This window comes from Ascidiella aspersa, chromosome 7 (assembly GCF_963924565.1).
Source record: "Ascidiella aspersa chromosome 7, kaAscAspe10.2, whole genome shotgun sequence".
In the NCBI taxonomy this organism is placed as follows: Eukaryota; Metazoa; Chordata; class Ascidiacea; order Phlebobranchia; family Ascidiidae; genus Ascidiella; species Ascidiella aspersa.
The window spans coordinates 6,428,970-6,443,984 of record NC_139453.1 but is presented as its reverse complement, the minus strand read 5'-3'; the positions used below and the strand labels follow the sequence as shown (position 1 = coordinate 6,443,984).

The 15,015-nt window shown below is 37.3% G+C and overlaps 1 protein-coding gene across 1 annotated transcript; it reads left to right on the top strand.

Annotated features, from left to right (window-relative positions):
- The first annotated feature begins 1,063 nt into the window (after window positions 1-1,063).
- On the top strand, window positions 1,064-13,205 carry LOC146137455 (NACHT, LRR and PYD domains-containing protein 12-like). Its single transcript, XM_083394347.1, has 10 exons — window positions 1,064-1,090; window positions 2,717-2,900; window positions 4,231-5,948; window positions 6,629-6,781; window positions 7,912-8,067; window positions 9,664-9,825; window positions 11,484-11,645; window positions 12,528-12,665; window positions 12,980-13,062; window positions 13,106-13,205. Exons 1-10 carry the CDS (start codon window positions 1,064-1,066, stop codon window positions 13,203-13,205), a joined length of 2,883 nt encoding a protein of 960 aa, XP_083250473.1.
- The last annotated feature ends 1,810 nt before the right edge of the window (window positions 13,206-15,015 follow it).

The following is a 15,015-nucleotide window of genomic DNA, read 5'->3' as shown; positions in this document are numbered from 1 at the left end:
TGCTTGTTTGTGTATAGTAATGACGTCATTCGCTGTCGGATCGCTTGATTATGTTTTTTTTTTAAAGTAAGCTTACGATTTTAGTTTTAGTGCAAGGTTTGTAAGGTAAACGTACCAGTGTAATTATCAACAAGTAATAAAAAAGTCTAATGGAGTTATTATCATTGTGCCAGTGAAGCAACTAAACAACTATAGAACAATAAGAATACTCATTCCTATGCAACCGAATCTTGAAACTCAGAATTTTTTTTTTTTAGTTCGCGTCATTGCCAGACAGGAAATTAGTAAAAGCATTAGAGGCCAGACTAAATGGATGGAGCCTTAACGTCATTTCCTTTAGAAAAAGGAAATACTTCGAAGTCTGCCTTCAACAAAGAGCTTGGCGTTTGGTTGTTGCCTGTAGTTTGGTGCAAGCGCATTCCTGCTGTACTGATAAAAATGTGTAAGGTTGTGTAGGTATATGAACATTGAACAGGAATGTCAGGTTAGTTTATAATATCAAAACCTTAAATCAGTGGATCTCAACCTATTCCTACCGCGCTTTAATCTGTGGAGTTTTTACTGTCACTTCGAGCTACCTGGTTTCAAAAGAAACCATTTTCAATCAAGTTTACTTATATTTGACAAAGCCAAATTAAAAACAATTATTTTCAACCCTTGACGCAGATTTAACATAGTGGGTCATCTTGCTGCAATGCACTTGCGTTCATTTCTATAAAACTTCGATTGTAGCCTGAAAGCTGTTGGCGTAACAGTGGTCCGTGTGCTAAAGGTTGACGATCACTATTTTCCAAACATAAAAATTGTATGTACGAACAAGATCCAGCAGGCAACGCTGCTATAATGATCGTCCAACGACTTGCTTCCACTGTGCCTGCGTACCTCTGTACCTGCTATAATATTATGTGTATGCCAATCGTTGGTCAGTGCTACTTCAACAGGGCTAGATCACAGATATCACAGTATATGCCCAAACGGTCATTTAACTTGGTATCTTGTTCCATTTCACAGACTATATTTGGTAAAAAAAATCTGTATCAACCAATCAAGCACAAGGAATAACATGGTCGATACTCCAAACCAAAACCAAGTAAGTTTTTGTCGTATAAATTAATCAAAATCTTTGCTGCTTTGGGTTTTTAATTCCATGTCACCCTCCTCATAAATCCGTCTAACACTGGTATTTGACAAAGTGAAACTTATCTTATTAACCTTTAATAGTTAATCTATTTCAGTGTTTGTTAACCAAGCGAGCGCTATTTCTTTTTGGTATACCTACATTTCTTTTAAATTCCTTGCAAGTTGTTATTACATTACCGAAAAAAAATTAAAAATGTTAAAAAACATATATCCAATATTATGAATACGTTTTCCGTTTGTCCGCGACGCACTTGGCAGCCTTACACGGCGCAACTGTAAAGAAGCGCTGATCTAGTTCAAAAGACAGCATCCTAAGTAAACAAACCGGATGTAAAAAGATCATTTTCGCGAAGCTTGAAAATTTTCGCACTTACTTAGTTAAAATATTATATAAAAAAAATATAGTATTTGAAATGGACTAGTTTGTCAAAGAGGCGGCGGGCCGTAGGTTGCCGACGCCTGGTCTATAGCATACAGGTAGTCCTCAGCAGATGCTTTCATTTTCCTTATCATCCTTTAAATTTAGACAACCATAAAGCAAAATAAGCTATAATTAAAAATAAAAGGATTTACCAATTTTACTTTCGTTTCACGTGCTGGCAAAAAAGGTCTTTTTTTGGTGCTGAAAATATGGTAGCCCTATCTTAAAAACGGTTTCTGTCAACGAGCGTTTTTTAATCGTGAAAAACACAATTTTGAATCGGTGCTCTTGATGGATATTACAACGAACTGGCGACGCTAGCACTAAAAGTGCTTCTGCAAACCAACTACTTACTTGGCAGAAAAGGGATTTAGTGCATTTGTTAACATTAAAACCAGAAAAAGAAGTTGTCTTCTCAACGCGACACTTGATGACCTAATGCGCGGAGCTTTGGAACAAGAAGTTGTTCCTAATTGGGCTGAAACTTCCAAAAATATTCAGCAGCAAACGAGTCATTAATCACGTACATTAATGACTGCTAATTCCCTTTGTGTATAAATGGTTGTTGTTATTCTTGTGGTTGTTAATTAAGGTAAAGCCATTGAAGCATACGCTATCTATATTTATATCGATTAAGACTCACGGTTTTAAAACACACATCCTTTCATTGTTATTTTACAAATAGGGGAAGCTAAAGGGTGCAAACTTACTGTGCTTGTTTCGTGCGGATAAAACTTTTCCGAAAATGAAGTGCGGACAGTTTTTTTAAAGGTTAAAAATCACTGCACTAGGCAACAGTCATTCGCTTTTCTGGCATGCGATACTGATGAGCCTGTATAGCACGGTTACCTTGGACATAATCTTTGTAGTTTTGCCATCAAAAATTTAAAATAAACAATAAAAAAAAATATTTTCTGCTCTTAAAACCATATTAAATTGGCTGTTAATTTTACACATTATATCTCTGTTTAATCACATTATTTATTTGGTTTTTTATTTAAAGCTGTTTTAGGTAAAACGCAGTTTAAAAAGTAAAATAAATCGAATATATTTTTTGTTAAAAGTAAAATAAATACTAAAAAGGACCCAAAGCTATTTGTGTTAAAATGTTATTTCGCAATTAAATTAAAATTGAACATCAACGTATTTATACAGGGTGAAAATGCACCTCAGCTTCCACCAGCAAACAACCAGCCAATCAATATGCTACCTGTAAACATTGGTGACGTTTACGGTCATCAAGGTCCCATACAAAACCTCCATGGCGACGTTCATATATATGGCCAGCTACAAGGACCTGGAGTGGCTGCCGACTCAACAGCGACCTCATCTGACAACGGTTGGTGATAACTTCGATTTAAAACTAATGCCCAAGTGTGGGTTGCGCTACAGCAGGGCTGCTGAGTCGGAGTCGGGACTCGAGTAAGACCACGTATGATTAGCCGAGTCCCGAGTTGGACGTGCGCATGCGCAGAACCATATTACAAAACTGACATGGTTACCAACTGTAAATCGTAAAAGCGGAATAGCATATGGTCATGGGCGCACGCACGGGGGGGCAAGGGGGGCACGTGGTCGCTTTTGCTGGACGTATTTGGCTGTTTCTGACTAGTTCTATGACGTCATACTGTCACCGTTTTGTGACGTCATTATTCATTAAAGTCAGACGAAAAATAGGGGAATTCCCTAAGTTGAAAAGTCAGAACCCCCTTTTTGATTTTCTGGTTACGTCCCTGATTGAATTGTTAAGCCAGAAGTTACCACTTTGCGGAAAACTGCTACAAGTTCGCAGTACGAATGTTGCCATTTAAGGTTAAATGTTACCTACAGTGCTGTTTGTTTCTTATTTTATGTCAGGGGTTCTTAAACTGGGGTCCATGGACCCCTTGGGGTCCGTGAACTAGTTTTAGGGAGTCCATGAAAGCCTAATTAAAGAACTAGTGTATACTTAAAGTAATTAATTTTGAAAAGAAAACACTTTAATTAAAACTTAAACGGATTTAAATGTATAGCTAGACTCCATTTAACTTACTTTCACATTTTTCGGACCGAAATAACAGAGTTATGAAGTCTATTTTGTGTTGTGACGTACAAAATTTTGCAAAAATTACTTTTATGTAATGCCCCCTTATGTGTATACACGACGGCGTTACATTAATCCCATAATGATGGTAATGTCGTTTGTTAGAACGATTTCCGATATTGCTGATCCCAGTATCAGCCTTTTGTTTGTAAGAGTTTAAGTTGGAGATATATCAAAAGTGATTAGCGATTATACAATAAATAAAACGGTGTAACTCTGTTTAAAGCAAAATCACTTTTTGACAAAATAACACACACTAGTTTTGGAAATAAAAAAAGCGTTTATTAATATAAATAAGCAAAGCCAGCCTACGCTTACAAGAGTCATTTTTAAGTGAAACCGACGATAGGCGTTAATCATTTACTAACGTTTTGGTGGCTGGGATAAGCAAAGCGTGCAGGGCAAAATTTTACGCTATATATTCTACCAAGGAAGTTATACATTCATATGTGCTAGTTAGCTCACATGATAAAACAAAATTGGCAACAAATTGGGTGCATTAAGATTGCGGACAACATCTAATTTCATTCGTTTTATTCCTGCCTTGGTTGAGTTCATATTTAAAGAGTAGTTTATACCTTTTCAGCAGCATCATGGCAAGAAAAGTCTCAGGAAGCAGCTGATAAGGTCATCGGAACTCTACCAAGCAACCCAGTTCCTCTTGACGTCGTTCGGGATTCGCAAGCACCATTGGAGGAGTTTGGTTTAAAAGGGTTGAAACGACTCAGAGGCAACCAGGTCAACTCAACCATGCTTAAACTCAACCAACTATTTACTGCTGCAAAACAAGAAGCAATCGATGAAGCCAAAAGTAAGAAATTTAGAAATGAAGCAGCAACTGACGATTACGTCAAGAGGCATGGCAACGTGGTCGGTATGACTGGAATAGCTGGAATTGGAAAAACTACAGCTATTATACAGACACTAACGGAGCTTGTAGATGAATTACCTGCAGATGATAAGGGATATTGGCTTTTTAAATACTTGAAGACCTTGGATCTTAATAAAAAAATGGGCGTTTTGGAATTGCTGTCATCCGACCCAAACTGGAAACACACAAAGGAAATAGATGATCAAATACTGGAAAGACTTTCCAAATCCAACAAGCTGTTTATCTTCATGGATGGTTTGGACGAACCTAGGTTCAAAGATCTTGACATGGATGCTCCAGTGATCGGATTGTACGATCGCGCAACGCCGGTTGTCATTCTGCAAAACATACTCCGTGGCGATATTCTTGCTAATGCTCACAAGCTGCTTACTTCACGACCGGGAGCTTATCTTAAGCTACATCCTAATTGCAAGCCCCACTTTGTAGTCAAGGTAATCGGCTTCAACGAAAGCTCTCAAGATTTGTATTTCCGACAAATTTGCCCAGAGAAAGAAGATTACGAGAAGGTCACCAAGTCACTTGGTCAAAACCCACATGCAAAGGCCTTGTGCTTTCTTCCTATATTTGCCAAAACCGTCGCACCTTACATCCTAAAACATGGCACTTTAGATGGCACTTTTACGCTCACAGATGTGTTTGCGGCTTTTGTGTCCGATTGCATTCACTCGCCTAAGTTTAAGGAACACCCCAGAATTTTGCGCAAACTTTCTGACCTGGCATTACACGGAATGCTCAATGACAAGATCACATTCGACGAAGACGACTTTGATGAAGTCGGACTTGATGCTGAAGGAATGGAGGACTTTCTCAACATGCAAGTTTTTTCCAGCGACCTCAACCTTCGTATACTGGAAGGGGAAAAAGTATTCTTCTTCCTACATCTTCTTTGGCAAGAGTTTTTTGCATCACTCAAGCTGTTGTTCGATACTGACCTGTCCACATTTTCTGGGCTGCTTCAAAGCATGGAAAGTAATACTTGGGAAATGGTTCTTCGGTTTCTTTTCGGGTTGCTAAACACGGGACTCCATCGTAAGCTAAAGCCAATTTTTAAAATCTCTTCCACCGATGTTGACAGCAAAAAACGTTTGCTGAAAGGTCTGATTGATTTGCTTGGACCTCAACTTTTATTAGACGATGAGGAGAGCTTCAACTCCAATTTATTTAAGCTTTGCAGTTTGGCGCAGGAATCAAACGATGAAGAAATCACCGCGAAAGTGGCCGATTCCCTCCCTGGAGAGCTTCGTATAAAGGGTGCAACGATCCTTTCCAGTGAAGTGTCCAGTCTCTGTCACGTGCTTCGAGCAACACAAAGGGAGTTGGTCATCGACATCGGGGAACTTTACAGCCCAGTCAAATTTACCGGCAACGGTTTAGAAATGTTGATGGAGACAATGGCAAAAACCAAACAAAAGGTTAGTGAAGTTTTACGATTGCCTGTCGTTTAAATTTGTATACACTATTAAAAATTAAAGGCAACAAAGCAGCCTTTTTAAAGCCACACAACATTTTTCTCTGAAAAGGTACTTTTAACCATAGCGCCACATGGTGGCACCATTTTGTTACGTAAATAGACTGTTTTCTTTCTGTTTGTTCACCCAGCATTGATTGTTCACAAGTCGCTAGACCGTACACACGAATCTTTCATGGAGTGATGTAAAGATGTATAAAGGACGTTGTTACCCCACTTCAAAAATAAACAGACCGCCATTGCTCGCCTAAATTATACATATTCTAATATTTAATGATACTAACTTAACCGTTTAACGCGAGTATCGTGTTTAATGAGGGAATAATTACTGTACAAATAAAAAAGCAAAGTTTGCGTACTCTACAACTTAGTAACTAGGAGTTTTAGTAAAACTGTTTTAAGCGCATAAATAATATGGCATTTTACGTTTAGAAACGATTAAATTAATTACAGTTTGAAATAAAACGTCATATTGACCCGCATTTCTTTTGACACACGAAAAGAAGAAGAAGACTAAAGGTAACCAACAATGGTGGGCGAGGCAAACTGATCGGCGCATAAGTTTGATAACCTCATTTATCTGGGACAGCGCACCCACCAACATATCTTGGTGTTATTTTGTAGATAGAGTTTATACGTGTGAGGACAACTGGATCACGTGACTTCAAAGTTTTGTCCACCTGCGTTCATAAGATAAACCGCCTGTGGTTAAACAAAACGAACGACCTGTCCGGTTTCGAAGTTCTTACTGAAGCAATCACACGCAGGGAAACACCTGTAAGTTAACCTACAACAATTGACATGGTTATGTCATAATGGTCATTAATGTAACGATGTTACTTGCCGTTTTTCATTTTAATAATAAACATTAGTTTGGGATGTTATACAACGCAGGACCGCCACCCCCGACCTCTCCGTAGTCACAGTCTCCCCTAAAGCGTTAAACGTTTCATCCCACTTTTATATTTTTTTAGCAAGTAGATAAGTTTTTTGGTATATTGTCCAGATTTTAATATTTCGTTGATGATACTAACTGGAAACGTTTAACGCGAGTTTCGTGTTAAATGAGGGATTAGTTAACGTGCAAATAAAAAAGAAAATTTTTAAATGAAACACCATAGAAGCAAGAGAATGTCAAGTTCAATAAACCACAGTTTGAATTTTAAAATGTAATTGGAAAGTTTAGTAGAAATAGTTTTACAACGACTAAATTAGTTACCGGTTGAAATAAAACGTTATAAGACGAGCGATTTGCCAGATTTCGAGGTTCTAACTGAAGCAATCGCACGCAGAGAAATACCTGTAAGTTCTTACGTGTAACAATTGACATTTACATGGTTTTGTCATTGTCGCCATTATAATTCGCCTAATTGTTAAGTCGATTGACTTTCAAGTTAGTTTCATTAAAAAAATTATTTGGTTTCTCCATCTTTCAGCAAATATGACTGATTTGAGTCCAGAAAGTTTACGAAGCCATGAAAGATGCATGCACAATTACTTGTAAATTCAACTGAATAAAAACGACATTTTTGGAAATGCACTTGTTAGGCTACGTTTTATGCAGATTTCACATTCCGTTACATAATACTATATTCAAACGCGGTTAAAACATCTGAAAAATCAAATTTTGTAAAATTGCTTAACTGAATTATGAAATGTTTCGGTAAATTTAGTCACCCGGTATATCAATAATGAATCACGTGTGGTGTACGTTTGATGTATTTGTCTCTTTATAGCAATTGAGCGTGGTCGCGCAAATATTTATCGTGTAGAATCTAAATTTAACTTTTACCACGTTTTCCGGTTTACATTCAATTTTACCTCAGTCGGTATTTAGCTGTTTAAATAAGTTTTATCAGTAAGTATCAGTAAACTTCCGTTAACAAACCAAACTATGTTTTGTGTAGATGGAAGAATTATTCGTGGACAATTTGGGGTCACGTGAGTTGCGTTGCCTGGCAACAAGTGCAAGCAACATCAACAAGCTGAAGTTGCCAGATTGCGACACTTCTGGGTTAAATCTGCAACCTCTAACTGACGCCATCTCATGCAGAAACCATCCTGTATGTTTATGTTAGTTGTGATAAGTAAATACGTTAGCATTAACCGCACATGCATGAGAGTCTGCATATATTAGGGGGATGGGGGCAAAAAATATTTTTTACGGACCATTTATATTAAACATACCAAGACATGTAGGTTTATCCTAAATACATCAGTGAGAATATAATACACGCTTCCATACAACTCCCAAATTACATACTTTCATAAAAAGTTGCATGGCTGGACGGTGGTGTTTCACTTAAACAACGTCTTTGAAGCATAAAGTCGGCACTTGTTTTCACAAAATTACCCTCTCTTGTTTTGTTTGGTTTAAAATTCTAACTGTTCTAAAATACTTGTGCATATTGATAGATGTTTAAAACCGTCTGCAAACAAACACTCGAAAATGTTAGCCAAAGAGGGGTTGGCCACCCGGGGCAAGCACATGGGACATTTACTTGGAAGAAATATTTAAACTATTTTGCGCGCTCAGTTAGTCACAATGGGGCTTATTTCCACCAATTTATTGGTGTTCTGTTCAATCGTGTGTTAGAAGACAAATAAGAATGTATTGGATTTTGACACCGTTGTTAATTCCCACAGACCATACGATAGACGCATTATTATTAATAATATTGGGTAGTGACTTGATTTTAGGCATATAACTTGACTTATGTGAAACGATGAATGCTGACTAATTTCAGTAGCCTACCTGTTATAAAAGAAAATAATATGCAGTATTGAGAAAATAAGGCAATTACTTACAGTTTGTGGAGGGGGGGTAGCCACGCATTCTACACGGAAAAAATAATTTTGCGTTAAAGACACAGCAGTTTCTTGTTTATCCCATAGTATTCCAGATGTTTGGGCGGGAAATGCTCCCCTTTGCAGGCACTTATGGTCCAGGATTAGCAGACAGCACCTTGGATGTTATGAACGCTCATATCGGCGGGATACGGAACAATAGAAACTTCTTGTCACTATAGATTGAATTATTGCAACTTTATAATAACATGCTGGATTCACGTGGTTTGAGTTGTCTGGCAACAAGTGTACACGACATCAACCATCTGTAATTAACGTATTGCGAAATCGCTGGTTCCGATCTAAAACCTCTAACTGACGCCATTTCACAAATGAATCGACCTGCAAATGTACCATTTTAAGTTGTGCAGGCGTGGTTTAAACTCATCTTCCTTGTACAATTACTCTGAGCACATCGAGTTTTGAATTGGTGGATTTGGAATTTTAAACGTGTTGCTTGGTAAAAAAAACAGAAAAGCTAGATGGGTATATATGCGAAAGTTAGGCCGAATATTTAACAACATAAGTTGATTAAAGCGAAATATTGATTGGCTCTTATAATTTGAAAATAGTTTACTGCTTCAACCTTAATTTCAGTTAACTTAAGGATTCTGAAATTTATTTTTTCATCTACAGTTAATAATTCAAAAATACTCCTTATAATGTGCATTATAGGCGATGGTCAATCCTTGCACAGTCAAATATTATTAAATTAGTACGGTTCTATGTTCGTAGATGTTGTGTGAGTTTATAGAGTAGCCTAGGCAAATCTTTAACCGTTTATTTAACCGTTTAACCGTTTTTTGCAAAAGCTGGAGCAACTGAACATTAGTGGCAACAAGATGGATTTACGTGGTTTGAGTTGCCTGGCAACAAGTGTACACAACCTCAACCAGCTGGTATTGGAGGATTGTGAAATCGCTGGTTCCGATCTCCAACCTCTAACTGACGCCATATCACTATTGGATCGACCTGTAAGTGTGTGTTGTTGAAATGAAGGATGTGCTGAATATTGAAATGATATGGAGGTGGATAAACCGTCAGCAGCATTGCGTGTAAGATTTGGTAACTAAATCACTGTCTGGTGTACAAAACAATTTTCCGTAAACGGAATTTTTATGTCACCATTACTAAGTAATTCCTGGCAGCGGCAAATGTGGACTTTTGTTTGAGGACGCATGAAAATATTGACATGATGTCACAATGTTACGTCAAATCGTGACGTCGCAAGTAACGGACATAGCATTACGTCAACACGTGACCATGTTTTATATCATAAAGGCAAAAACACTCGCAGGCAGCGTGAAAAAATACTTTTAAATAGTTTAGGTTTCCCACACTTCCGTTTTCGAGGGTGCGATAAGACGCGCGGCGCCCATGGATAACCCGGTTTTCAAGTGAACTATAAGACATACTAGAAATATAACTTAGATTCACGGGTTATGCGGAATGTTTTGCATTCACGTTGTTACAATAGGCAAAAATACGTCTCCTATGGATCCACCCCTATAGTTTCTAGCTAGAGTCTAAAATAACCGTGGTCTGAGTATTTTATTCTGATAGCACTTCTTCTCAATGGACCGTTATTAACTAGACATCCTTTATGTTTGTGTTTACTAGTTATGAGAGCAATTTACCAACCAACACTTGAATTGCAATTACTACTTTGTAACAACATTTTCCTGTTGAAGTAATTGCAACCCGAAAAGCGCCTACGTTCACTCATACTTTTGCAATTTGATTTAATGCCACTTCATTTCGCATAGCTTCGTCTGTCGCCAAGTCAATAAAAAAATACCAATAAATTTAAGCAGGGGAGTTTAGGTTAAAATACGAACGCCCGGGTTCTTTCCTCATTTTATTTGTGTGATTTTGCCAAGCTTATATAGAAATATTTAAACTGTGGTTCTTCTAAAAACGCGTACACGAAAGTAAAGACCTGGGGTCTGGTCTATTTTAGTTGATTTAATAAAAATAATAAAATATTTAATAATGTTGAGATGCCATAGTTAACCAAAATATTCCATAAAACTATTTTGTCCGCCATTGCCCCAATAGATATTAAATATCCTAGAGTTATACCTGACCTATTGTTTGGAGAAAAGCGAGTCTTTGCGATTTTAAGTAGTTGTTACCTGACCTATTATGCAACTTCAGTATGCGGACTGCGAAATGTTTTTTTTGCTTGTTGTGGCCCTTGCACAATTTTAAGTTGTTCAGGCGTGGTTTAAACTCATCTTCCTTGTACAATTACGCTGTGCACAACAAGTTTTGAGTTTGTGGATTTGGAATTTTAAACGTCTTGCTTTGTAAAATAAAGCAGAAAATCTAGATGGTTATATGCGAAAGTTAAGCCGAATATATTTAACAACATAAGTTGGATAAAGCGAAATATTGATTATCTCTTCAACCTTAGTTTCAGTTAAGTTAAGGATTCTGAAATTTAATTTTTCATCTAGAGTTAATAATTCAAAAATACTCCTTTTAATGTGCATTATAGGTGATGGTCAATCCTTGCTCAGCTAAATAATATTAAATTAATGTTGTTCGAGTCACCGGTTCTATATTCGTAGATGTTGTGTGAGTTTATATAGTAGGCAAATTTACCATTTAACCTTCTTTATTGTAACAGTTGGAAAAAATTAACCTAAGTGGCAACAAGATGGATTCACGTGGTTTGAGTTGCCTGGCAACAAGTGTACACAACATCAACCAGCTGGAATTATGGGATTGCGAGATCGCTGGTTCCAATCTAAAACCCCTAACTGACGCCATATCACGAATGGATCGACCTGTAAGTATGTTGTGGAATGAAGGGTTTGTTGAATATTGATATAACATTGAGGTGGATAAACTACGCAGTAGCATTGCGTGTAAACTTTGGTAGCTGAACCCCAGTCTGGTGTACAAAAGCTATTTCCGTAAATGGAATTTTTATTTCACCATTATTAAATAATTACTACTATCAGGGGCAAATGCGAGATTTTTGTTTGAGGGGGGTTAAAAAATTGCAGGTATAATGTCACAATGTTACGCCAAATCACGGATATAGCGTTACGTCTAAACGTGACTAGTTTTTTAAGAAGGAAAAGCACTAGCGTGAAAAAATACTTTTAAATAGTTTAGGTTCCCAAACTTTAATTTTCGAGGGTGCGGTAAGACACACGGCTCCCATGGATAAACCGGTTTTCAAGTTGGGTAAGACATACTAGAAACATAAGTTAAATTGGCGCGTATTGCGAAATATTTTTGCTTTTCCATAGATACAATAGGAAAAAATAAGGTTTGGGAGCGCCATGGCCACGTGTTTTATAAAACTTATGCAGAAATAATTGAGAGGGTGTAGAAAACGCGTAGCTGGAATTAATGACCAGGGGTCTAGTTTATTTTAAACGCATGTTAACTTTACGCAAATTGTGTATTTAAAGAAAAATAACAAAATATCCAATCACAAGGCATTCAATCATTTTTCAGTTGCTATAGTTAACAAATGTCCCATTAAGTTATTTCGTCCACCATGGCCCCAATAGATATTATATATCCCAAAGTTGTTACCTTAACTATTAAGAATAGCACATTTTGTGGTGTAAGTTGCGAATATGCATTGTTCAATTTGCTAGAACCTTTATGCAGCCAACCACGTGCTTGTGTCTAACATTATGTTGTGCTTATGTAGATGAGGAATTTGAACCTGAACCGCAACAAGTTAGGGTCGCAAGGACTCGCTTTCCTCCGAACTTGTGCCCACAATGTACAAGAGCTGGGGTTAGAAGGATGCGGCATCGATGAAGCTGATGTGGATTCTCTGCGCAAGGTAAGACTCACATTGTAAGAATATGTATAATTAGGGTGTATCTTTATAGAAACCAAAACCATCGGCGGCAGGTTTTAGCCATAGATCACTGCTCCGCTGACGCGTATATTTACAAGTAAAACTCATAGTTAAAAACATGAGTAAAAACAGGATCAGACGTTTGTTTATAAGGAAAATATATTTCGCCAAGTGGCATCTTCAGTTTCCTTATTCAAATAGATTCTACAAATTCAAAAACAATTTGCAGGGAAACAATATCTCGAACATCATTTTACATTTTTTTATAGCTTCTGAACTCGTGTATTCGCCCATAGTGGTGGTGCTTGCAAAACAAGGCCAAGGTGGACACTGGTTGTTCTAAACCGACTCCGCAGCACTTGAATAAGTTGATTGGAATGTACTCACACAAAGTATTTTATTGCGTTTGTTTTGTGTTACAGCGATCAGGCCGGAGAAGGCGCAGACGCCAGAGATGCCTTCTGCTATGAGGAGCAGAGGTCGCAATTAGGATCTAACAACGAGAAAAGAGTTTTGTGCTGACTTGCAAGCGTAAACCAAGGCTTCATATCAACAGAAGGAACGCCAAGCAATTTCGACCATAAAGAAAAAAAAATAACTTCAAGTTGGCTACAGAAGAGAAAGGACAAAGTTGTGTTTTATGCAAACGCACCACTAAAGGCGATCGATTCCTTTAAATACTTTTGCCTTTTCGTATTTTCTTTCAGCAGTAGCATCAGGGTTTATTTTCCATCATTTTTAAACAGTTCGTCTGCGCTTCCAACAACCGAACAATACACGAACACAAGCAAAATAATCTTGACGGCTCATAACTTATTTTTTCGTATATAACTGGGAGTTAACAATTGTTCAGTAACCTGGCAATAATGGACTGTTACTTTAGTGTTTTACTTCATCTACCCATCCCTTTAATCAGGGTGGCAAAATAATGTCAGAATCTGGTGGCCACAAGTTATTTGCGTTTTTTGCGGGCATACACAGCAGGCTCCAGATTTAATACTTATTTGTTCCATTAATTTATCGAACTGTATTAGCTTTTCTGGTTTTTGATATGGTTAGTACGCGAACACTCTACCAAGAATGCTATGCGAAACGAAAGTATCAATAATAAGCTTTTGTATCACTCAATTAAACAACGTTAACAGATAACGATGTTGCGCCGTGCCATAAGTGGTCCGCGTGCCTTGGTTTCAATCACGTTGCGTTAAGTGGTGCTTCTAAAATTGTTTGCCTCGAGTAATTCTGAAGGGTGGCGTGCAGTTTTCGTAATTTTGAAACTAGCACATTCGTATTTCAAACTTGAATGCCGGCAAGCATACAAGACTTAAGTGGAAACCACCAATTATATAACTGATAGTATTATGGATCTTACATCTACATGTTGCCTTGCCGTGTAGTTTTTCGATGCTTGTTCAAAGCCACTTGGTTTGCACGACACGTTTATTTTGTTAAGTGCGCACCATATAAAAGTCGTGGTACTGGCATTTTGCCAAATGACATCACTTCCTTGTAAGAATGTGTAAATAAGAAAACCAACTCATATAAAGTCAATTTTCAACGTTTCAAACACTTTAAAACCAGTGCAATAAGACATGAATTGAGTCAACATCAAACTTATTACAATTTGACAGATACTAATGGTTGGCCGTGTTTCATGTTTAGAACAAATCAAGTGTGAATAGAATGTTTTCGATTAATAAACATTGAACAGGCTGTATTTTAATTTTATTCGTGCTGTAAACGTTCTCCTTTTGATTTGCCTGTGAGATTTGTCGCCAGAATAAATGGAAGTTAAACAATGGTTGGCTGTAATGTGAATCATGTCAATATATGAATAAAGTTCATTCAAAATGTGGAATAAAACCCAAATCCTTTACTCTTCTTTACATTTCAATAACTGTTAAATGTTTCCTTGGATACACATAAAATTTCCTCTTAACAAAAAAATATTTTATTGCATTGTATAGATTTTGCTCAGTAATAAATTTCCACCGGGGAACGAAATAAATAATTTGAAGGAAATTAGAATTCGGTTGCACTTTAGTCTGAAACTAAGCTAGAAGTGATAAACAAAACACAACTCTCAACTTACCTTATCAAAGAAGACTTGCAGCATTAATCAGCAGCAAACTTATCACAGAGGTCTAATACAACACAACACAACAATGTCAACTGATTTTGTCGTGTAATTGCTCATTCTGCACCAAACTGATTGCGTTTGCTCGGTGCCTTAAATTCGTTGTGCTTCACATAAATCGGCCAGTTTAAAAGGCTGATTCCAAAGCAGCCGGCTCCTTTTTCATCAAGTCTTGTCGCTTCATATAAGGCACAA

Excerpts from the sequence above, each read along its gene's own strand:
- LOC146137455 (XM_083394347.1), top strand. The coding sequence starts at position 1,064 with ATGGTCGATACTCCAAACCAAAACCAA. Across the intron at positions 8,068-9,663 it reads TCTCATGCAGAAACCATCCT|CTGGAGCAACTGAACATTAG; the intron begins GTATGTTTATGT and ends TTTTTGCAAAAG. Across the intron at positions 13,063-13,105 it reads TTGAATAAGTTGATTGGAAT|CGATCAGGCCGGAGAAGGCG; the intron begins GTACTCACACAA and ends TTTGTGTTACAG.